The sequence below is a fragment of the Oreochromis aureus genome, linkage group 7 (assembly GCF_013358895.1).
Source record: "Oreochromis aureus strain Israel breed Guangdong linkage group 7, ZZ_aureus, whole genome shotgun sequence".
NCBI classification, from domain to species: Eukaryota; Metazoa; Chordata; class Actinopteri; order Cichliformes; family Cichlidae; genus Oreochromis; species Oreochromis aureus.
This window is the reverse complement of record NC_052948.1, coordinates 22,870,648-22,893,987: the sequence shown is the minus strand read 5'-3', so window position 1 is coordinate 22,893,987 and position 23,340 is coordinate 22,870,648. Positions and strand designations below refer to the sequence as shown.

Genomic DNA, 23,340 nt, shown 5'->3' with positions numbered 1-23,340 from the left:
CTATTAGCCATGTGCTGTGTATGTGAGTGTGGTGCCTCTCTACAGACTTTGCTCATTCATTATTAAGAAGCTCCTGATGTTTTGCTGGCCGTCACTGCTCTGGTGTCAGGTACCCACACGATCCTCTTTACTGAACCAGCCTGACTAGGGATCCAGTTCCAGTCTCTGGCCTGTTGGAGCTGCTCCCAGAGCTGCTGAGCTCTACTCTAAAGCCTTTTGTTAGCTCTGGATGTTGCCTTTTCTCCGGCTGACTCCCCCTTGTTATTTCTTCGACTAGCTGTCAATGGAACTGGGAAGCTTAAAATGCATTTGGATATTTCTCTTGGCGTGATCTTGAGGCCATTTCATCTCTCGGGAGGTATGGTGCTGCTGTCATCTTTTTTCCCCTCTGAAAATGAGAATTATGGGTACTTTTATAGCTTACCATAAAGTATCCGACCAAGAAGATGGTGTATTCACTTTAGCAGACTTGTGGTGAAGCAGTGTAGTTATTTATCCAGCTGAATGTAATCTTTTTGGGAGGCAAATGGCTCCTTTGGTGCCGGAGGATTGGGAAGCTGCTGTGATTACTGCTGCTGTGACGTGTAGGAGCTATCAGTCTCTGTCATCTGTCTACATTTATTAGCATGACATCTAATGGGGTCGCTGATCTTAGACCACAACTCTGGCTACAGGTCTGCGCAAATGTGCGTGTGCAACTTGACCCCATCTGAATTCTCCATAAGCCACACGGTTGCCTAGAAACATCAGGAGGGCAGCAAGTTTAACTTCCATAATATTATGCCAAAGGAAAGAATGACCTCAGGCCCAAACATACTGTTCCTTTCTTTGGCCTTACAAGGGCATCTTCTCATTTAGTCCAGTCAGAAGTATGTCCTTGGGGAAGGAAGTTTTCATATCTCATACTCATGTATGCAGAGACTCCTGAGGATAATTATGATTTACTAGACAAAAAAATTGACCTAATTTCCAGTGAACTTTTTATGGAATGTTTTTACTATATCAATTGCTAACAGTAGCTTTAATGGTAACTGAGGTTTAAGTGGGAAAGAGCCACACTGTTCTCTGCCATTCATACAAAAGGATTTTTCCACTTCTTTTCTGAATATCCTTTAAGTTTTTTGCTCAACTGATAGTTTCTTGAAAAAGTAAGAAAACTTTTTTTTTTCCGGGTCTGGGTACAGTATGAGTGACGGAAGTACAATGGAGCAAAACTGTGGTTCTCCTGTCAAGGCACGCCATTGAGGGAGAATATCACATGCTATCCAAACTGATCTTGTCTGTAGAAGCTGGTGACAGACGCTAAACGATATCCCAGTCGTTCCTGCTCCAAAACGGATTTTTAAGTTACAAAGACTTGAATGACACACTCTAATACTTTCCAACTGCTGTCAACTTTCTACTACTTGCATTATGCAAAACTATCAGTAGTAGAACTGCAGTTTATATGTCTGCTATGTAAACTTTCTATTACCTCTAATTCTCCCATCTTTTCTTTACATATCATTAGAAAGCATATTCTTAATATACCCAGTTAACTGATGAAAACCTTAAAGATAACTCCTATTGACTTCTCGTCAGCATGTTGTATCAGTAAATCGGCTTGTTTATTCCTGCAGTCATTCGATTAGTTGATTACCTTGATTACCAAATCACAATACAACTTCAAAACAGTGTCAGTACATCACATCTGAATCATTTGAGTTTTTCTCATTGAAGAAGTATTGAATCAGAAAACTCTCTTTGGCGAGCAGGTTTGTAGCAGAAGTGTTTTTACAGCTCCGTGGCGGCACCTGTTTTACCCACAACCTATCACCCATTTTTCACCATCCCCACCACTTTCTCAACTCTCTTCACTCTTCACACTGAATAGCCACTTTTTGTTATAAAAATATATGGAAAGGGGAACGGTGCTTCCTCTCTGTCCTCCTACACATTTATTTCTGACATCACGGTGTGTCACACTCAAACTTGTGACGCTCATGAAGCCCTGTCACCGTCCCCTGAAACATGTCAGGATGTTGACACTGTTTTTCTATCATTAGCACAGCAACAATAGCTCTGCTGCAGAACGGGGTCTTGTGTCTTTAAAGGCAAATTTCTCTGCTAGCCATCCCACACTGATGCTGTGTGTTGCATGTGTTGTTACATGCCAAGAACACAGTTGTTGAGGATAGTGGAGTTAGATGCGGTAGCTGCTGAAGTTTTCAAACGTGCCTCCCTCAGCGTGAGATTTGGCTGATGCAGAAATCAGTAAAGCCGTTTCATGTTGACAGAGTACGGGGACGACAATGCCTAAAGACGGTGCAGCCTAAAAACCTGCAGCTCTCTTTGAGTTCATAGACCTGTATACAGTTTCTGCTTGTTGTTTATGTTTTATGCACAGCAATAAAAATCTTTTTCAGGAAGAAAAAGCTCTAAGATCCCTCCGTACACTAGCAGCTACTCAAAGTTAGAACAGAGACTAGAGCTAATTGGTAAACATGTCGCTAATCTGTAGCAGTTAGCAGTGTAAGACCTACACATATTCTCATTGTTGGCCGAGAACAAAATGATCAGAAAATTCTGGTAATATCAGATTTATCTCATGGCACATTACTCCCACATTATTGCTAGGAAGTTGCCTCAAGTGACCACTCTTGTTGTGTTTGCAGTTTCCAAAAACTACGGCTTCTAAAGACAAAATGTTTCCATGGTGGAAAATGTAGGATCCACTTTGGTTTGTCATCCATCTCTGTATGTTTCAGAAGAGACATTCCTCTTGGTTCTGGCTGTGAGCTTTTCTTTGAACAGTGCTGAATGGAGGAACAAGGTTTGGCTTTAGGCCAGAATGCTTGCTGAGAAGGTCATTCAGATCTCTTACCCGAAGTTAGCACTGTCAAGGAATGGCTTTAATGCTCATTGTGCTAAACAACTCTCAGGTGTCAGTGGAAGCTTTGTAGTGAATGATGCGGGATGATATCAAAGGGGATAGATTAAAGTTTTATCTACTTGATATTAACGACAGTGGAAACCCTAGTTTATTTTGGTAAGGTAAAACCACATAAGTAAATCAAGTACTCATAAACAGAAAAGCTCTAAAGTTGCTCGTACGACGAATAGATCTTAAAATCTGGCATCCAGTTAACTTTAGAAAAGAGATAAAGTCAATTTTTCTTCTCTTTGTGCAATTCAAATGACACCTCACGTCATAACAAGTCAAACCAAATAAACAAATCCCTACAGAGATGGAACACACACACACAAAGATTTGTGTGTAAGCATACCAGTAGAATCACTCAAGCTTTCACAAAAATAAATCCTTCAAGGTAAAGACCAAAGCTGGACTTTATGGATCACTTATGAGTAGCGTGACCAGGTGTCCCTCTGTATGTGTGACTGAACTGCATTTTTATCCCTTGTCCCACATTTTGACTGGCAAGTGCAAGATGTGCACTTTTTTTTCAGTTAGTTAATTGTCAGTTACGGCTCAAAAAAAGATGATCTATGAATGTATTCCTACTTAAATCTAACCAGGCAGAGCAACAGCAGAAATAACAGTGACATAAATAAAAATATAGGAGTATATAAAGACTAATAAACACGAAACCATGAGAACAAACTTTCATTTATCACAAGAGAGCTGGAAAAGTTAATTCAAATAATATTACTTTGACCATTAACGTGTTGAATGAAAATTTGGTAATGTGCACAGTTTGGTGTATTTTTATTTTTAAGTTGGATATGAAAAAATTCAGCATTGCTAAGGTTTCCCACGCTGCCCCAGAAGAACATGCTTCACATTTGGATTTTTACAGAATCCACATTTAAAATAGGCTGCTATGTCATGCTAATGTTATCTGTGGAATGCCCTGCATTTAGACTCAGACTGAGATAGCGGACAAGAGGGTTGTGTCTGGAGAGTAAAGTATGCAGTTTCAAAATCTGCTTCATGTAAAAGAAACAATAGTAATACTAATAATCATTATTTATAGAATGCTGTGCAAAACAAATATACAAGTTTTCTTACATACTTTACCCCAAAGAGGACAAACTGGAGGATAATTTGCTATTTATGAGCTGTGAAATCCTGTCAAATTATTTAGACAAGCTTAAATTACTTATTAGATCACGTGGGAAATTCTGGTTTTGTGACTGTTGTGATTCCAGTTTGTATAGATCATTTTCACAGAACAGAGGAGCACAGGAAGTCATGACTGAAGCAGTCGGCACCATTTTCGGTAGACAAACATACAGTTCCAGTTGTGTTAAACAAGCTATTGCTGTTCTCTAGCTCCACAATTGTTCCAAAAAGTTTTACTCTACTCTGTTGGAACAGTTTAAGTCAACTGCAGTCAGATTACTCTGGCATAAATCTCTGTCTGATTAGCTCAAGAGTTTGAGCATGGCATTATCACTACCTGGATAATGAGGTGGGGGGTTTCTTAATGAAGCTTAAACAAATTTTACTGTAAGATTTAAAATATGTGTAAAAAGAAAAAGAAAATACAACAATATACATACATACATTAGTAAATATTTAATTATTGATAGCAAAATAGTCTAATGTAGTTAAACTTTGCAATATACTTGCTAACTCACCAAATGCCTAGTTCACATCAGACATTCTCCGTCACCCTTTATGGATTTCTCTCTGTCTAAAAACAAGGGTCCACTTTAAGCCTGCCCAGTGTGTGTGGGATGGGAATGTTGGGCCCATGGCTGAGCACAGCCAGCTTCCAGTTTGTTCCCACCCAGCCACTCATACAGTACCCATCCTGCTCAGTTTTCTTCTCCACATGACAGCTCTGTGGTGAGACTGTAACCGCTGTCTCCTCCTGTGAACCCAGTCTTCAGCTCAATGATAGGACGTGAGCAGGACGGCATGGCTGACTTGCTGATACAGAGCATGTCCACTGTATTTAAAGACCAGCGTCCAAAAGAAACTCACATATTATATGCTTTCTTCAGTCTGTGAGTTTCCGAGAGCATTGGGAGAAGAAGCCAGAGTGTTTAATCACTGGCAATTTCAAAATAAAGCCAAGCCATAAGGAACAGGCTGCACAATGACGGATCCCTGAAACATCATGGACATTAAATTTGGATTACGCAGCCTGACTCAGTTTGTCCTGAACACAATCACATTGAGTCAAGCTGGTCTTGGCCTCTCAAAATGGTGAGTGGCTTTGCTCGTTTCTTCTGTTTCTCCTCAGAGTTCAGTTTCTTGTATTTGCGTCGAACAGAAATTCATTGTTGTTGGCACAACACCGAAGCTAAACCGCAGTGCTGTGGTATTTTGTTTTCTGCAGAGCAGTTTTTGTATTCATTTAGTGGTTTTACCAAGAATCTGGCAAGAGGCATTCTGCTTTACCACAGTATATTCTAGAAAGACTGGAAATGTATTTTTAGTCAGTGATGTAGAAGTTATAGAGAGCACACAGAGAGAAGTTGGTATACAGTGATATCTTACGCTGCACATATGCTGAGTTCATCTGAGTCAAAAAACGTGTTCATAGCTGTAGTTGTCAAAAATAAACTACACATCATTGCTGTTCTTAAAAGTCATGCAATACGTTACATTACTTTCATGTCAGTCAGTAACATGATCTGAACACGGACACATTTCCCTAATCCTAGTGAGGACACACGGATGATATTTCTTTTGACGTTCACGTATGAACCCAAAACTGACAACACAAAGTAAAGTTGACAACCAACCCAAAGAGACATGAAAGTGATCACCACAGTGACTTAGCTTTAGAAACAAGTACATATAAAGGTTTACAAAGCGCTTTATTTTCTTGACATCAAATGATAAATGTATCTGTATGGCTACTCTTCTCTTCCTCCTAAGCGTTGACATTTTATCGAGTTTCCATGAGAAATGAGGGTAGGAGCTAGTTGTACTGCTTCCAAAAAAAAGCTGTAGCTCACTCCACAAGGCGATTAGCTCTGACTGGATCAATCAGAACTAATAAATGAATATTTTCATCTCATTTTTAGCGTCAGTATATTTCATTGTCATTTTTGTCGTTGTCCATTAGTTTTTATTTAGTTATCGTTTTATTTTCATCCAAATAAAAGGTAGTTTATAAAAATTATGATGAAAATTATTGGTCATAGAAATTAACACTGCTCTGACTTCTAGTCTGGTGTCCGTATACCCTCAGCTCTAACACCACCTTGGATTCTTTGCTAGCGTGTGTGCTTGTGCAAAGAGCTTAAGTTTTATTTTCCGTCATGACAGTTTGCACTTTACTATCACGCCTTTTAAAAGTAAAACTGATGTCCATATCCCCACTCCTCAAAGGTTTAACTGGTAACACAAGCAACAAAATAACCTTTAGCTTTATGTACTGTAACACGTTACTTTTATAGGTGAACTTCCGTTTTATAGGTTACTCAGAAAATAGCTCAGGTACTAAGATTTATTTTGCAAAATCCATTAACTGTAGTTTGTAGCTAGATCAGCAACTATCAAACACTTACATTACATTGGTCTAGACAAATGGGAGGAACCAGTACTGACTTTGATACTCAGTTTGCAAGTCTTTACACTTTGGAAAATTACTTTTGTCCCTTTTAAGCCTTTTTCCCAAGCTTTGTCAACTGGTTTTATATTCACAAACAGAATTAATAACGGCTCCAGTGTGCCAGTAACAAAGAATCAAGATTGCTCTCGCTAGTACAGATTTGGCATGACATTAACTTGAAACAGATACAGGACTGGAAAACTGCAAGTGACAGAAACATGCACACAAGCACAAACCACATTTAAAAGTCCTCTAAATTCCCACACATGCAAAGAATAAATACGAATGCTGCAGTAAATCTGAAAGGCACACCCTAGTGAATTCTCTTACACGCACAAGTCACTAAGTGGTTGTTATTTTACCCGGCATGTGACATGAGGCTGAGACAGAGCTGTCCTTTGTTTGGCTTACCTAAAACTGCAGCTGAATAGGGAAAGTCGTTGGGCACTCAGGTTTCAGCTCAGACATGAAAAGAAATGTCCACCCCAGCAAGAAAATTAGCCAGGATACAGTCAAACCTGACCATCTGCTCACAGAACTCAAGTTTCTGTAGCACTTGCAGCATCTGTGCACTTGGGCATACTTAACCCACAGAAATATAAATCTTATTTATTTTATTTTCAAAAAAGACATGTAACAAAGATAAATTTGTTGTAAATACAAAATGCAGTTTTTAAATAATTATTTTTATTTATTAAGGGGAAAAGGCTATGCAACCTGACCTGCCGCTATGTGAAAAAGTAATTATTCCCTTTGTAAATCATGAATTAATTGTGACTAAACACATTTTTTGGAAACCTGAGTTCAATTTCAGTAGCTACATCCAGGCCTGATTACTGCCAGACCTGTTCAATAAAGAAATTGCCTAAAGAGAGCGTGTTTGACAAAGTGAAGTAGGTTAAAAGATCTGATTTAAACTCAAGAACAAATAAGAAACAAAGTCACCAACATCTGTCAGTCCAGAAAAGCCATTTTATACCTTTAGCGAACCACAGTGAGAGCCATTATCCACAAATGGAGAAAACCTGGAGAGACTTCCAGGAGTTCATAAAAGAACCCAGGACAAAATCTAAAGAACTTCAGGTCTAACTTACCTCAGTTATAGTCAGTGTTCATAAAATGAAAAATAAGAAAGAGGAAAAAATGGGATCCATGAGAGAGTTCCAAAGTAAAAACCACTGCTGACAACAAAGAACACAGAGGCTTGATGATCGCCAAAACTAGGCAGTCCACGGAAAGTTTTATTGATCCCATTAGATTAGTCCACATCTCATCGCTCTCAGTCCACCTTTTGGAATGTCTGAGTCCTGTAAAATTAACACAGCATTTCATCAAAACAACATCAGACCAAAAGTCAAACATGGTGGTGTTGGTGTGATGGTCGGGAACTGCTTTGCTTTGGAATCCAAAACACACCAGCAACTTCACTGCTGAATAGCTCAGACAAACACAAAAAAAACAATTAATCATGAAATCATCATTTAAAAGCGGCATATTATATCTATTCAGGTTATCTTTCTCTAACATTCAAATTTGTTTGATGACAAATAAGCAAAAAGAAAGGAGCCAATGGGTTTTTTTCACCGGACTGTAAATTTCTAGCGTTTATTACAAGATTATGTAAATTAACAGGGAACTGCTAATAACAAAATGACATCAGTCCACAAGGCTGAAAGGGAGATTGTCTAAAAACAGCCAGTGGGCACTCACAGCAGACAGCAATCACTTTCAGTGCAATGGTCCTTAACACAGCACTTAGCGGCACACTCCAATTGCTCAGGACAATTGCTTGATTGGACAACTCATCTCCATTTGTAGGGTAATCCACTGAAGAGCACTGGAACAAGCCGCAAGCACATGTAATGGAATCTGCTGGAACTGTGACTTAATGGCTATGACCCTGTGCTCAATTATAGGGTCAATAAAATTCATCTACACCTCTATTGTAATAGCCTAACGGTTCAATTATATCAGCACTCATTCTATGATATTCTATTCTACTTTCATGACTCACTGCACCAAGTGTAATAGATGTGGGCTTTTCCCCAGCACAGGGTGCTTACTGTCAGTAGATTTCCATGGTCCTGGCACAGTATTGGTATAATTTCTGATTCACTGTGATGCTTTCTCTGAAAATGGCCCTAGAGGAGCCATGCCAAGACTGCAGTTAAAAGACTCCCCACCCCAACCCTCCTACCACTTTCCCCCCCTCTCCTGCATCTTACTCTTTGTAGGTTTTTTTTCCTCCAGTTTTGCTTTGTGTCTGTATTACAAGTCTATCCCTCCACCCATTCATCCGTCTGCCTATCTCTTTATCTCAGTCGCTGACTCGGTTACTGACACCCAAAAAAGAAAAAGTACTCAACGGTAATCAAATATTTCTCCGTTTTCGAAGCAACTGAAGCAAACAGTCAAACGGAGTTGGTGACCCCGTTAATGTGCAGCCGCTCGATCTTCAAACCCGACTAAAAGCAGCAGATATTCTGTAATCATGGCAGTGCAGCACTCATGAAGCAAGTCGACGTGGGATCCAATAAGCGACGCTTCACGTGCATCGTACATCCCTCTAGCCTCAATTACTTTATTGTAAGCGTATGTCTATCGATCCTGTCGCTCTCTGTAAGCATTTAATAAAAGGCAGAGCAAAACAGTTGAAATCTGCTCCACAACTCACAACATGGGGTAGTTGTGTATTTGTGTGCGTGAGAGAGAGCTCGTCTCACATTGTAACTACCTGCTAATTATATCCCCGCAGTAAACACGAAATTTGTAACCACACAACTGCAGGATATCATTAACTAAAAGGATTAGAGTGTGGTTCAGGCGGGAGGGCATCTGTGGCTTCTCCCGATTGAAAATGGACTAATCTAAATGGGATACATCAATAAAACAGCAGAATAAAGTTCCGGGCACTTAAGCCCTCTTGCTCGGGCTCAAAGAAGGGAAGAGAGTCACTGACTGGCAGCCAGCCAACAGATTAGAAGATAAGAAATATTATTCCATGGCACACCATCAGCTTGAAGCTATTTAAAACAGTGAGGTTTTTTGATAATTGAATTACTTGGGGAGGGGGACAAGAATAGAAAGCTTAGAGGTAGATCAATAAGGAGATACTGTAGTGGATGACAGTGCGGTGGTCAGCAGTACAGCTAGGGGGATGCAACGTGTGTCATCATGTGATAGCATATTTACAGAGTGTATGTTGAATGGTGCTGTGCAGTGGTGCAAAGGAAGTTTCCATTTCCAGCGCGACATTTGATGAAATTTGATATTCAACTTGATGGTATGACATATTCAGTATTGGGAAGGTTACTTTTAAAATGTATTCCACTACAGATTACAGAATAAATGCCCCAAAATGTAGTTTGTAACGTATTCCGTTAAGTTACTCAATGTGAGTAACGTATTCTGAGTACTTTGGATTACTTAATATATCGTAATGCTTTTTACAACTACATGAATGTACTATTGCCGTGTGAATTATTACTATTACTGAAGGCTACTCGCCACCGAGCTAACATTGTTAGCTGGCGTTAGCTGAGGTTAGTTCATAGACTGCTTTCAGAACTGCACGTGATCATTTGCAGCTAGCAGGTTGTTAATGCTATCCATCAAGCCTAACAGTCTGCAGCCTATTAAATAACCTCAGCTAACGCCAGCTAACAATGTTAGCTCAGTGGCGAGTAGCCTTCATTGATAGTCATAAATCACACAGCAATAGTACATCGAAGATAATGAAGTGGCACATAAGGTAGCTACAACAAGTAAAACAAGGTAGTTGCAGTAGGCTAACGTTAGTTTTTAAAAAGAACTTACATCCAGATGGTTCTTTAGGTTCAAGTCTTTTGGAGTCTGTTTTGCTGGCAAACAGAGTTTGCATTGCGCGGTCAGATTTCTCCCATCCCTTTCTTCTTTAAATGTGAAGTGGTGTCGAAATTTCCAAGTAAGAAATGCATTCCTGGCCTCAGGTCCATTGTGTAACTGACGCCACCAACATTAATAGGTCACTTACATTAGAGCGTCTTATTGCATGTTTTGTTTGGGTTTCCGGCAATGCGTGGAATTACCAAAATTAGAGAGGGCATAGCCTCACATATGAAACAGGAAAAGACCACCATGTAATCCATTTATTTCAACAAAGTAACTGTATTCTAATTATCACCTTTTTAAATGGTAACTGTAACGGAATACAGTTACTTATATTTTGTATTTTAAATACATAATGCCGGTACATGTATTCCGTTACTCCCCAACACGGGACATATTGATAAAGGTAGACGTCCAAATTCGTATTCATTCATGTCTTGGTGTTTACGGTGCACATGCTGTATTTCAGGTGCTGAGCTGAAGTAAGATGGCCTCAGGCAGGATGGCAAGTCCTCAGAGCAGCTCCAGACAGAGCAGCTCGCTCTCTTCATCTCCAATGAGGCAAGTAACAACCCAGTGTGCACACTCTGGGTCTGTACCTCATGTTTAACAAGTAATGTTCTCATGTGTGCTAACAACAGGTCTGGTCGTTGAAAGCACAGATACACTTGGTTTATGCAGGTTAGGCTCTGATGTTTGGACTTTGAACAAAGGTTACAATGACACCAGTAATATACCCACTCCATGTGTCACTTCTTTGCCTTAATAAGAATAAAAAGTACACTCATTAATATTAGCTGTGATTCCTTGTGCGGTTTTTACTTTTTCTTCCAATTTACTGCTGAAAGTAAAAAATAAAATGCGGAAAAATGTGAATATTAGGAAAATACGTTGTAAGAAAGACTTTTTTTTGTTATGCTTTTTTGTTTTTGTTATTGCCACTTAAAAATACATCTCTTTACCTGACCAAATGTTCAATGAATAATAATATTAATAACACGGTTTGTAGGCTACACCACCAAACATATGAACATATCTTTCAAATGACTGATTATACAAGACAGTGAATGTTAGATGAGAAGCAGAAATGACCTCAGTGTTCAATGCAGGCCTTGAATTCTGTGTGTTATCTGGACCAGCTGTTTAAAGATCATTGGAGAAAAAAGTCAAATTAAAAGAGGTTTGACAATGTGATAGTTCCACTAGACAATTTCCAGAGATCAGAGAGAACAATTTCCCAAACATATGGTTTGTTATTAGCAGTAGTTTATAGTCTCTCAGCACTACTCATGTTAATATTACGGCCACCGGTGAAGATGTGGAGAGTACTGTTCACCTTCATGCACAAAAACACAGCTAAACACCAACCTGATAGCAAGAAACTACCCTCCTGTTTCATCTGCAAATGGAACCTCCAAAAAAGCAGAATACTTTGGCCCCTTATCTTCTGCAGGTAATGCAGTGTAATGGTGGTGGTGTGAGAGATGTGTGCCACCTCTCATGGAAGCAGGGATTAAGGTTTGCAGTAGTGACAGGGTGCAGTTGTGTCATTAGTCATTCCCAGTAGATGAATGTATGAGGAGCTGTTTGGTGACATTATTATTATTATCATTATTATTATTATTATTATTATTGTTATTACTGTTGTTGTTGTTGTTGTTGTTATATCAGACCCCTGAGTTGCTGAACTAATCCTTCATATCTGCCTTAGGATATATCTTCCACTTGATGTTTGATCATACTAGTATTTGCACCTCAGTGAAGATCCTAGATCAATATATTTGAGGTACTCAATTACAGGTAGTGCAAAGGTCAAAAACCTTCCCAACAATGCAATCCCATGTCTGGATGGGTTCAGAGTTCCTGCCCACCCATAATACTGAGGCTACAAAAAAAATGAACTTTACAAACTTTACTGATAAACACATAAAGCCAGAGCTCAAAATCTAAAATCCTGAACAATCTGTAGGACACATGTGGCCAAGATGCTAAAAGAGACGTCCACATGTAACAAGCAGTGACAAACTGAGCTGACATGGAGCACAAACCCACTAGCTGTTCTCAACTGATCACTTCTCACTGTTGAGACACCAACAACACAGAGTTCAGCTGGAGATCTGGTCTTTTTAAATGTAAAATTGGCAACTGTCAGTTTATTTAGCTTCTTCTCTTCTCTTTTCACATGTTTTAACTGAACTCCAAAGAAAACTCAAGGTTTTCAAACCTTTACAAAACTCTAAGTAAACTGCTGTTCTTGACTTCCAAAAAAAAAACCCACCACTTTTTGGTCACAAATGCAAATCAGCTCTTATCACACACAGTTTTGTCTCACAGTCGACTGACAGTCACACATGCTGATGCTTCTTTCTTTTAACAATTACAAAAGCCGCTTTGTCAGCATCTGTGGTTTAGAATATTTCAGTCACTGAAAATAAATTTGAATATATATCTTCTGACAGTTTGGTGTTTACTAATGTTCGCAAAGCGTCTCAGAAGATGCGCAGTGAATGCACTTGGATATCAAATCAGGGGAACTCACACGCCATAGGCACACACACACACGCACATAAATAAAGGACAAAACGGTCTTGTACTTATCTCTGTCTGTGTCTCATGTACACACTCAAATATAAATTGGATTTGTGCTGCGCACGGTGCACTAACAGTCAGTAAATCAGCTGATGAAACGAGCCAAGTGGCTGAACTGCATTAAAATAAATTGCAAACACAGATGGAACACGTACATGAACTCAGCTAACAAACATCTCCACAGCAGAACCTTTTCCCAGATCGGCTTGTCTGCACATTCAGAGCCTCGGGGCGCAGTCTGAAAGTGGTTGGCGAGTCATTACACTGCAAACAGGTTAGCCAAGTGTCTGTCTCTTTATATTTGTTTGTGTGTGTATATTTCTAAAGTGAGTTGTGGCTGCTCACTTAGGAAAATTGGAAAAGTTGTCAAAAAGTGTGGCTTTAGTAATGTGGGGGAAAGTGTGTGTGAGACTAAGAAAAATGAGGAAACAAACCAAAGTGTAAGATGAATGGACTGGAGATGGTTTGAGACAGAGAGAGAGATGGATCATATTCTAATGCATTTTACATATGTCTGTATTTGTATGCGTTGTGCGCATTTAACACGGCGTGCTTAGAAGCCTGAGATAATTAAATTTGAGGTTAGAAGTCGGCTGAGACAAAGAGAGAGAAAAGAAAGGAGAAAAAAAAGGCTGTGTTTTTTGTCTTAGGAGAATCTAGTCTTGGCTACACATAAGAGGCTGTCTGAAGCATCTGGGAGTCAGATGTCTGCTTCTCTAGCCAGGATTCAGCTGTACCAGTCAGAGGCCACAATATCCCCTTTCCATGTGCTACTTCAGGAGGAGCACATGCTCAACCTTCACCCAGAAAATCGAGGCGTGTCTTGTGCATTTAAATGTGCCATTAGCCAGATGCCTTAACCATTTTCTTTGCTCATCTGTCACCTCTTGCCACAGTGAAACTATATTATATAGAAACCTCCCCGCGTTTCAGTGAAGCTGTTTCTGTGTAAAAGATGATTCCTTTAAGCAATATTCTGGTTTTTAAGCTAAAGAGGAATGCATTAACATCGTACTTGATTATATGCCTCCATATTTAATTCTGTTTGGGACAAGAGTGTCCTTGTTTTCTCCTTCAGCTGAAGCCAAAGCCACAATGGCTGGGTCCTCAAAATCTAACAGCTCATTCTGCCCACATTTCCATTCCCTCTGCCCAGTTGGACTGTGGTTCTGTTGTGGTATTTAAGAAAGATTTCCATTTAGTTCCATTACATCAGTCATCAGATTGTGATATCCATGCACCCCAAACACTGGGTGACAGTGAAGACCTCCTTCCTGCTTATACTGTCTTAAATGACTACCATATCAGAAGAATATGCAGCGAATAATCTGAACTGAATGCAGTCAGATCCGAGACAGACGTAATGACACAAACCAACACATGTTGCTGTTTCTTTTCCAAGCAAGAAACACAAAGGATGCCAGTAATACTGCCTGGAGTTAATGGACAGTTCCAGATGTTGGTTAATCCTAAATTCCTTCTTGTACCATGAGAGTGTAAATTCATAACATTTTTTTTTTTTATATAGAGAAAGCAGTCTGTGTGTTATCAGGTACAAATTATTTTGTTTTAGATGATTTTTTTTAGAGAAGCTTAAGACACAAAAAGCAGATTTTGGCAAGTAAAACAGCTTCATGAGAATGATACAAAGTGAGGAAAGATTTTTGTATGAGCATTTATTACATTAACCTCCTAAGACCCAAACTCTTTCATGGCATGCATTTTTAATTTCTCTTTGCTATTTGGGCTGATTGGGATCTGATGAATGTAAAAACAAAGAAATATCTTTTTACCTGATTTTGCTCTAAAAGGGCCTGATATCCACATATGAGGACATTTGTCTAAAATTTCGATAGAACAGTGGCAGTATAATGTCCTCGTAAGTGGACATCAGGCCCTTGTAGAGCAAAATTTTGTATTTTGGTCTGGACAACCCAGAATGTGATTTCCACATATGTGGACGCCAGGTCCTAGGAGGTTAAAAAAAAGTTCAAAGAACACAGTCATTACTTATACTGAGCTTTGTGATTAGCAGTTGTCTTATGTTAGCTGCTAGCTAACAACTTGCTAGTCACTGCTAGCAAATATAGCCTGGTATAAGTAAGTGTATAACTGTGGTTTTAGGTAAGTGCTAACGTTTCTAATGAGGTCACTATATGAACAGCAACTATTAGTTACCCACTAATACAACAGTACAAATTAAACAAACTCTCAAAGTTAAGTTGATACGGCCAACTTGCAATTGGAACTCTGTTTTTATTTTTATTCCGACACGACAAGAAGTCACGGCCGTCTGGAACTAGGGCTTTCATAGCATTTTTACTTGGAAACTTATTCGAAAGATGAATGACACATCAAAGGAAATGGAGATAGCAGTTTTGTCATTTGACTAATCAGTTGTCAGTGTCTGTTTGTGTGTTCGTATAACTTCATTCAGTGTCTTGTGATTTTACCCATAAAAGCAGAGGAGACTTATTTGTCTGTATTTTAAGACATGTTGATGTAATACACTGCCTTTAAATGTTCCTGAGCCACAGAGGACGTCTACCCTTTAATTCAAAACATCCGCGTGGGATCCTTTTGCATCTGACAGCAGGGTTACTCTACGTGTACGAAGGCCATTCATCAAGCAACGAGAAGCAGACATTACTCAACCTGCGGTCATGATCTGTGAAGTGTTGTACATAGTACCTGAATCACTTGAAGCCTCTAGCGATATGTGGAACAAGCCTTGTAATAGGCTTCCAGCCCTGAAGAACAAATTAGTTCCTGCTGTACAATAACTGCTATACTTGAGTGACAACAGGTGCTCCCATGCTTGAGTTCACACCTGCCCGTCTGCTTCTCACTAACTAGCAAGCTCTCTGTGAACTGATACAGCATTGAGGGGGGAAAAAATTGTGGCTCTCTGTGATTTGGAGCACATTTATATTATCTTTTATTGTAACCAACTTCAAGATGCAAGTGAAAGACCCACAGACTGGGTGCAAAGAGTTTAAAGTTTACAAAGTGCTTTCATGTGGATATGTCTATTTTTAGCCTCAAACAAAATGACTCACAGCCTCTAATGAGGTAAGAGTCCATACGTGTAAGCGATGCTTTTGTCATTTTTCACTGTGGTGGGTAATGATGTACCTCAGCAAAGCGTAGCTGTCAGCAGAACATTCCTTCTGCTGGGATGGTAGAGCGCACAGAGTGAGGGTATTTTAAATGTTATGACATGTTATGGCATATGTGATTGGCAGCTGCTTTGACTAAAGTTGTATAGGCACTGACCTTTGTATGAGAATTTGGCATAAAAGTTTGCCACCAGAACTCAACTTTCAAAGGCTAATATAGTTTGAGCAACACTATGAAACTGATATTTTTGCTTCTGGGTGCCCCCTACTGTTTCACTGTAGGGGGCCACATTACCACCCACTGTCTTGTGTTACTTGCTGTCAGCAGGAAGATTGACTCAGCTTGTGTCTTGCCATCTTTGGGCTGATAAATCTTGTTGGTGCAAGATTTGCTCTTACCTGACTTCTTGCTTATTTACTTTTTTTTGTATTCTTAGCTTCTTCAGTCAACTTCCTGTTTGGTCTCCTAGCAAATGCCATGCTGTCAATAGAAGGAGAAGCTAGAAGAAGCTAGGTCTCAATTCATGACAATAGAGTCCTAGCTTCTCCTATAATTAGCTCGGGTCTGTAATCTTAATCATGTGTGGCACTGTGCAGTTTTAATATTTTGGGTCAATGTAGCATCAAAAATGGCTTTGAAGCTGCTCATTTAGGTAAAATATTCATATAATTCTCAACTTCTTGAGAAGTATCCTTGATGTCTAGCAAGCAAGCCTGTTAACTAATATTCAGTTTGTTTGTTATTTTCATAAACTGATCGTGCAGATGATCAGAAAAAGATGGCAGCCTTTATCACTGGCATCATGTTTGCATGAAAAAAAAGTGTCTTTAAAACAAAAACATGCAAAAAGCCTTCCTAAAAACAGTACATACATAATGCATTTTCTTGCGTCAACACAACCCCACTTTTCAAAACCAACACTATGACATTCACACTCACTTTCATGTGAAGTGGATATGTGGGGTTTGATTTTTTTTTTTGTCCCTTTCTATTTTTGTCGCTTTTTATTTCAACAACCGAGTACCACGGCGGCTGGCTTTTCATTCGGCCTTTGAGCATGGCAGTGTGGAACGTCCATGACGATTTCCCTATGTGCGAGAAAACATCAAACACACTGTTTGTGATTGAGCGTAGCCCAACTCTTACCCTTATCTTAATCTAAAGTCAACATAACCCTTCAAATAAGAAAAGCACAAGAACACACACTTGCAAACTGACTCTGCGGTCACAAGCTTCACTGTTTCATAAATCTGCAGTGGAGCTAAGGGATAGATCATTATGGGGCTCAACAGACAGCAGCAGCCTGACAGTGACTCATGCAGCAGAACTCCATGTGCCTCAAGTACATAAAAAGTTTAAGTGGGACTAATCTAAAAGCTCCGGTTATAATTCTCACCTGATGTGTTACAGGAAGAGTGAGTTCACTGTGGCGCACCAGCTCAGCACACCAGCCCGAACTCTGCAAATCTATAGAGGATTCGCCCTTTTTTTGATGAAGCTCGGCTACTCATCTTAACATTCAGAGATCGTACTGCTCATTTTTTTTTACCAACTACACTTTTTTAAATAGATTATGCAGTCTCCAAGTTTACCCTCGTTTTAAACAGCAAAACCTGTTGATACTGCATGTTTTTCTATCCTTAAAGATGCATAGGTTGAAAAATGGAATTAGCACCATCGGACAGTAGCCCATCTCCCGCCTACCTCATCATAATGCAGAATGAACATTAAAATGAAAAACCGACAACAGCAGAATCGTGTAACAAAAACGCAGCTATCTCCTTTTAACCAGCTCCTGTCTCTTTCGTTGCCACCATCGCTCAGTTTTCTGCCAGCCAGCTGCCAGCAGATGAGAAGTACTGATGCTTCATCACTGCAGAGACATCCTGTCTGGGATAATAGAGTTGCTGTTGCCTGACCCTCTTTTGGCCCCACATGTAAATATTTGTCATGCCCTGCAAGCTGAAGTGCACCGCTTCCCCTCCTTTGGAAAACAAACCTATTATTATCTGCTTTTTTTTTTTAAACATATGATGACGGGAGTGTTTCGGGGCTTTATTGGTTGTGTAAATCCAGATGGGTTCATCCTGGTGTGATGCTATGATATAACCGAGCAAATGGTTTTAAAATGACATTTTTGGACTGATAGAAACCAGGAGATTCTGGAAACAGTTTCAAATGTTGACATTTTACCATTAGGCTTTTTTTTATGCTTCTTTGTCATCCAATAAACCACCAAAAAAAAAAAAAAAGAATTAATAATTAACAAACCTTTAGCTTTGTGACTAATCTGCCACTTAGGTTGAATCACTGTGTTATTCACCGCTGCCTGACAAATCTCCAACAAAGGACATTTCAAGAACTAGAGTGGTTTTTAAGAGGCTTTCAAATAAGCAGAAAAAACAGGAAACAGGATTCAGTAGTATTTTAAAGATATTAATATCTTTAATTGCCTAGGTAGAGTCCAACTAAAACTCATATCTTATCTGATGATCACTCTGAAGCTTTTTACCCCACTTAGCAGAGTAAGCGCCATATTAATGCTTACTATTCTGTGCAGTTACTTATTCCAGTTTAAATTTATAGCTAATTACATCTCCATTCTCTTACAATGAATGAGATTTATCTCTGCTTCAGAGTTTCGAACCACTGAGCTGCCTCTCTCTACAGCCTGCACATTTTACATCTTTCGCCGCGATGTTCCCCGTCCTCAGTTGGCAGATGACTCACTGAATGTATATTTATCAGCACATACATGCTTTGTCTTTCGTAGCCGACTCAATATTTAAATAAATGTGATATAAATCTGCTGTTCCATTCCCTAGTACACAGCTGCCCTCCAATCATGTTTAATATCGGATTAGCTATAATTAGATTTGTGGCTTGCTAATGATTTATTCTTGTGTAACCGGCTATTGCTAAAATACAAAGGTCAAAGCATAGCTTGAAGACGTCACTTAATAATGATGGCTGCTGCTGTTCAATGACAAATCTTTGTTCTAAATGTAAACACAACAGTGCTTCATTCAGATGATATCAGCCGATACTCAATACCAGTGCAATATCCCAACATGTCCCGCCAGTTGCCATTTCAAACTGCAGTGCCTGAGAGCCAAGAGGAAAATATTCATCTTCATACCCTTTCCTCTGTGTTCCCTCAAAGCAAAGGTGGCTGTTGTAGCCATCGACCCACCCTCTTTCGGGGAGCTTTGCCTCGCGGGATGCTGGCCTCTGGATTGCCCCCTTAAGCCTCCCTTCATTAGGGTCATTGCTGGGAGAGATTGAAGTGGGGAGAGTGTTTGCTCAGTAAAGCTGCTTCTTAAAGCCATCACAATCCTGAGGGGAAATGAGGGATTAGACTAACGAGGACAGAAGATGGCTATTATCTGTGAATAATTGACCTTGACAACACATTATTGATTTGGGTATTTTAGAATTGAATACTGTAGTCTCCAGTGACTGATTATCATGATACTGTGATGGAGTTTGCATGTATAACCTATATCAGTGGTTCCCAAATGATGTTTGAGCATCATTATTTTTCATGCTTTTTTATTTATTTCAATGCAGTTCAGTTCAATTCAACTTTATTTATATGGTGCCAAATCACAACAACAGTCACCTCGAGGTGCTTTATATTGTATGGTAGACCCCACAATAATAGATACAGAGAAAAACCCAACAATCATATGACCCCTTATGAGCAATCACTTTGGCAACAGTGGGAGGGAAAATCTCCCTTTTAACAGGAAGAAACCTCAGAACCAGGCTCAGGGAGGGGCGGCTATCTGCCGCGACGGGTTGGGGTGAGCGAAGGAAAACAGGATAATAGACATACTTTGGAAGAGAGACATTTATGTGGAACACACATGTGTAGCAATCATTTCATTGTTTAGTAAAATACGTTTAAATGTTTAGTAACGAATATCAAGTGAAAAAAGTTTTTGATAACACATTTATTTTGTACATGTACAAAATTGTTATGTAAACTGTTCTGCATTGAAAGAGTTACTGTAACTAACATAACAAGTCAGAATAAGATATTTATGGTCCCCATATATCATTCCCTATATACTGATATGTTGTCAAAACAAAAACATGGGACTGAAAAATATAGTTTTAAACAGCTACTGCAATAGTATCGCTTTTAGATCAACCTAGTGACCTTCAAAGAGAGGTCAGAGGTCAAACGTAACATGATATTTTAAATCCTCATATTTTAAATTCCTGAATTGTTAACTTGACCCCACTCTGCATCCCTACAAACCTTTATCGGAATTCTCCAAAATTTTTCAACCTATCATGTTGTATGAAATAAGTATGCATAAGTATGAAATGCACACACGCAAGTGCAAACATAACAAAAACTCTTTGCCGGAGGTCAGTTTTAGCTAACTAAAATTTAAGCTATCAATTCAAAGTCCAGCTTCAACAGACATTCACTTTTAGGTTTATTTTTCACATTGCTTAAAAGAGCCTTTGTTAGACCTCAGCTCACCTTATATTTATTGCAGCAAGATTTGCCAACAGGAGCAAGAGCTCCAACTCATGCCCCGTGGCGCTGTACAGTTTGTTTGTTAGCTAGATAATTTTCTGACTCACGAGCCAGGTGGCCAGTATTGAAGTGAGCAGGTTCCATCTTTGACTCAAACACTGTCCTCTCTTTTATCCAACAATAAGTAGCCTGCATCAGAGCAGATACACCTGCCATGATGGGATAAAACAGTTGATGTTTGTGTGAGGGATTAGCAGTGGCCCTGTTGGCAAACAAGTGTTTGTTTTGGCATAAAAAATAATGATATATCATGTACTTTTTTCAAAGAAAAAATGAAAAAACAACAGGAAAATTATATAGAGATGACAAGGGTGGCACAGGCGAGTAAGCTTCCTAACAACCAATTTGAATTTCCGTAATTTTCCACTGATTAACCATGTTATTTCTTGTGGAGGAGGCAAAGATGATCAGACTTTTCTCATATAAATGTGCTTAAGCTACAGTGTAGCAGGGAGGACAGTCAGCATTAATGAAGTCCTCTCTAGCATGACACTGCCCTCGGTACATAGTAACCGGTGCACACTGCTACATCCATGAAATGAATGTTTGTTTAGCAATATGTCTTCGATTTTCTAATTAATAATGAGAAACCAAAAAGCCAGTTCCTGTCGATTTAGTCTGAGCAAACAAGAAAGAAATTTTCTTTGCATACCGCAATCAATAGATGGCAAATGAACCCTGGTCTGTGGCATCTCCCTTCATTTTGTCTCTGCAATGGACCAGATATACACAACAAGCTGAATAATGCTGTTGTATCACTAACAAAAATACAAAAATTGGGACACCGCTGTCTTCAGGATTGCTGACTCACTTTTAGTCGAAACTGGAGTTATAAATGAGAACATACAGCATGTAAACATGGGGAAAACAGGGGGATTCCTTGAAATTGTGTTAAATCTACATCTCTGCTCTAAATTATTTTGCCTCTGGCTTAAGAAAAAGTCCTGTTCACACTGAGACCTTTACATTAGATTACATTTTTTAATCTATTGTTCTGTTTGTTTCACTCACAGTACCCGTGCGCAGTCTCTTCAGGTTGACTCGGTCCAGCGCTGGATGGAAGACCTCCGTCACATGACGGAAGTAGAGTGCATGTGTGTCCTCCAGGCCAAACCCATCGGGGTAGAGGAGGACTCTCAGCAGGGAGAGCTGATTGTGGGCTCTGGGGTTGGTGCAGGGGACCACGTGGCTAGAAACAACCTGCAGACGCTCCTTCGCCGAGCTTTGGTGGTCAGCACAGAGCTAGGAAAGATGTTTCAGCGGCTGGAGAAGGGGCGCTGGCAGAGGGTCCACAGCACGGCTGTACGGGCAAACTGCCATGTTCGCTCACTGGTACATGAGTACAGTGCAGCTCGAAGCACGCCACCGGAGATGCAGAAGGTGATGGTCGACTTTGAAAATTAGGTTTGCATACATAAATAAGTGCCCATTTTACAGTAATGAAAAAAACTGAACGATGTTTCTTTTTAACTGGAGCTGTTTGACATAAGCTGAGCTTGCATTACTGAACATTATTTCCTTATCTGTTATCTACAAATACCTGAAGCTATACCCCACTGACAGCTACTTGGAGAAGAATGCCATTTATGTTTAGAACTGTGGAGGTCTGACCACTTAAATGTGCATGTTTTGTTGTAGTATGAGAAGTCTTTGCTGGAAAAGTGTATGGAGCTGACTAATATTACAGAGAGGTAAAATCTACAACGTTAATATGCAATAATTAAAAAACTCCCAAACAAATGCTTTGTTTTTTAAATCAAACATTTGATTTGCACCCACAGGTGCCTTCACACTGACGATGAATTCTTCCTGAAATCCATGAGGGAGGCCATCCATGAGATCCTTACAGATGTCAGTGACTCATTCAGCAACATGATTGACATGGCTTTAGCCAATGAGATCCGGGTATGTAGTTTCTGTATTTGCGTATATTTCATCGTGTGCTCTGCAGTGTTATGTGTTTATAATTTTGCTTATAGGTTGAGGTGTTGCTTTGCCTAATTTATAAGAGTGTTATAATCAGTGGTGTAAATAATTTAACTCTGAAGAAAGAGCCAAACAGTCTCAGGGTTGAATTTAGCAAAGTATGTTGTTATGGAGTGATCAAAAGAAAGAAGAGACTTTTGGCAATGGGGAAGACCAAGATTTCCACAAGGAACATACATAGTTTGTGACTTATAGTTAGCACGAGGAGCCTGATCACCACGGCTACTTTCAACAATAATCTGGAGAAGAATGTGAGCCTGAGCTGGTCCTTAAGTACTGGCTGGAAATGAGTGAATCCTAAAAGGTGTGTTTGTTGAAGCGTGGGAAATCGGTAGGCACCGCCAGCAGGCGGAGTCCCACAGCAGAACCTGCCCATCTTCACCTAAGAGTAAGAAAGGCTGAGAGGAAAAGAACCAAAGCAAAACAAAACCCTAAATAGTCCCCGATTAGGATATCATCTTTACACTGTCACATAGATAAATCATTTTTGTATAACTAGAAGAATTAAAGAGAACTAACAGGCTTACACTTTCATACAATTTAAAATACAAATGGAAAAAAATATTGATTAAAGTAGCTTACACATACCTACCCACTGGTAAAATGCTTCCACCTGGTGGTCAAGGCTTTCATTTAAATTTTGCAGAGGGTAATTGCAACAAGTGCCTTTAATCATGGTCCTGCAGATACTCCTGGCTACTCTTAGTTCTT

The 23,340-nt window shown here is 39.5% G+C and overlaps 1 protein-coding gene across 6 annotated transcripts in view; it reads left to right on the top strand.

The window, feature by feature from the left end:
• The window catches only part of LOC116313970 (protein inscuteable homolog), a 55,094-nt gene that overhangs the window by 8,600 nt on the left and 23,154 nt on the right, over positions 1-23,340 (top strand). The window contains exons 1-5 of one of the 6 annotated variants that reach the window (XM_031731832.2): positions 231-358; positions 10,849-10,940; positions 21,657-22,023; positions 22,282-22,334; positions 22,425-22,548. In XM_031731832.2, the coding sequence (XP_031587692.1) occupies positions 10,867-10,940; positions 21,657-22,023; positions 22,282-22,334; positions 22,425-22,548 (618 nt within the window). In that variant the 5' untranslated portion in view covers positions 231-358; positions 10,849-10,866. Of the gene's footprint in view, positions 1-230; positions 359-4,810; positions 5,156-9,738; positions 9,796-10,848; positions 10,941-13,107; positions 13,243-21,656; positions 22,024-22,281; positions 22,335-22,424; positions 22,549-23,340 lie in introns of those variants that run through there. The other 5 variants (XM_039615441.1, XM_039615442.1, XM_031731831.2 and 2 more) reach the window with 5 other exon arrangements.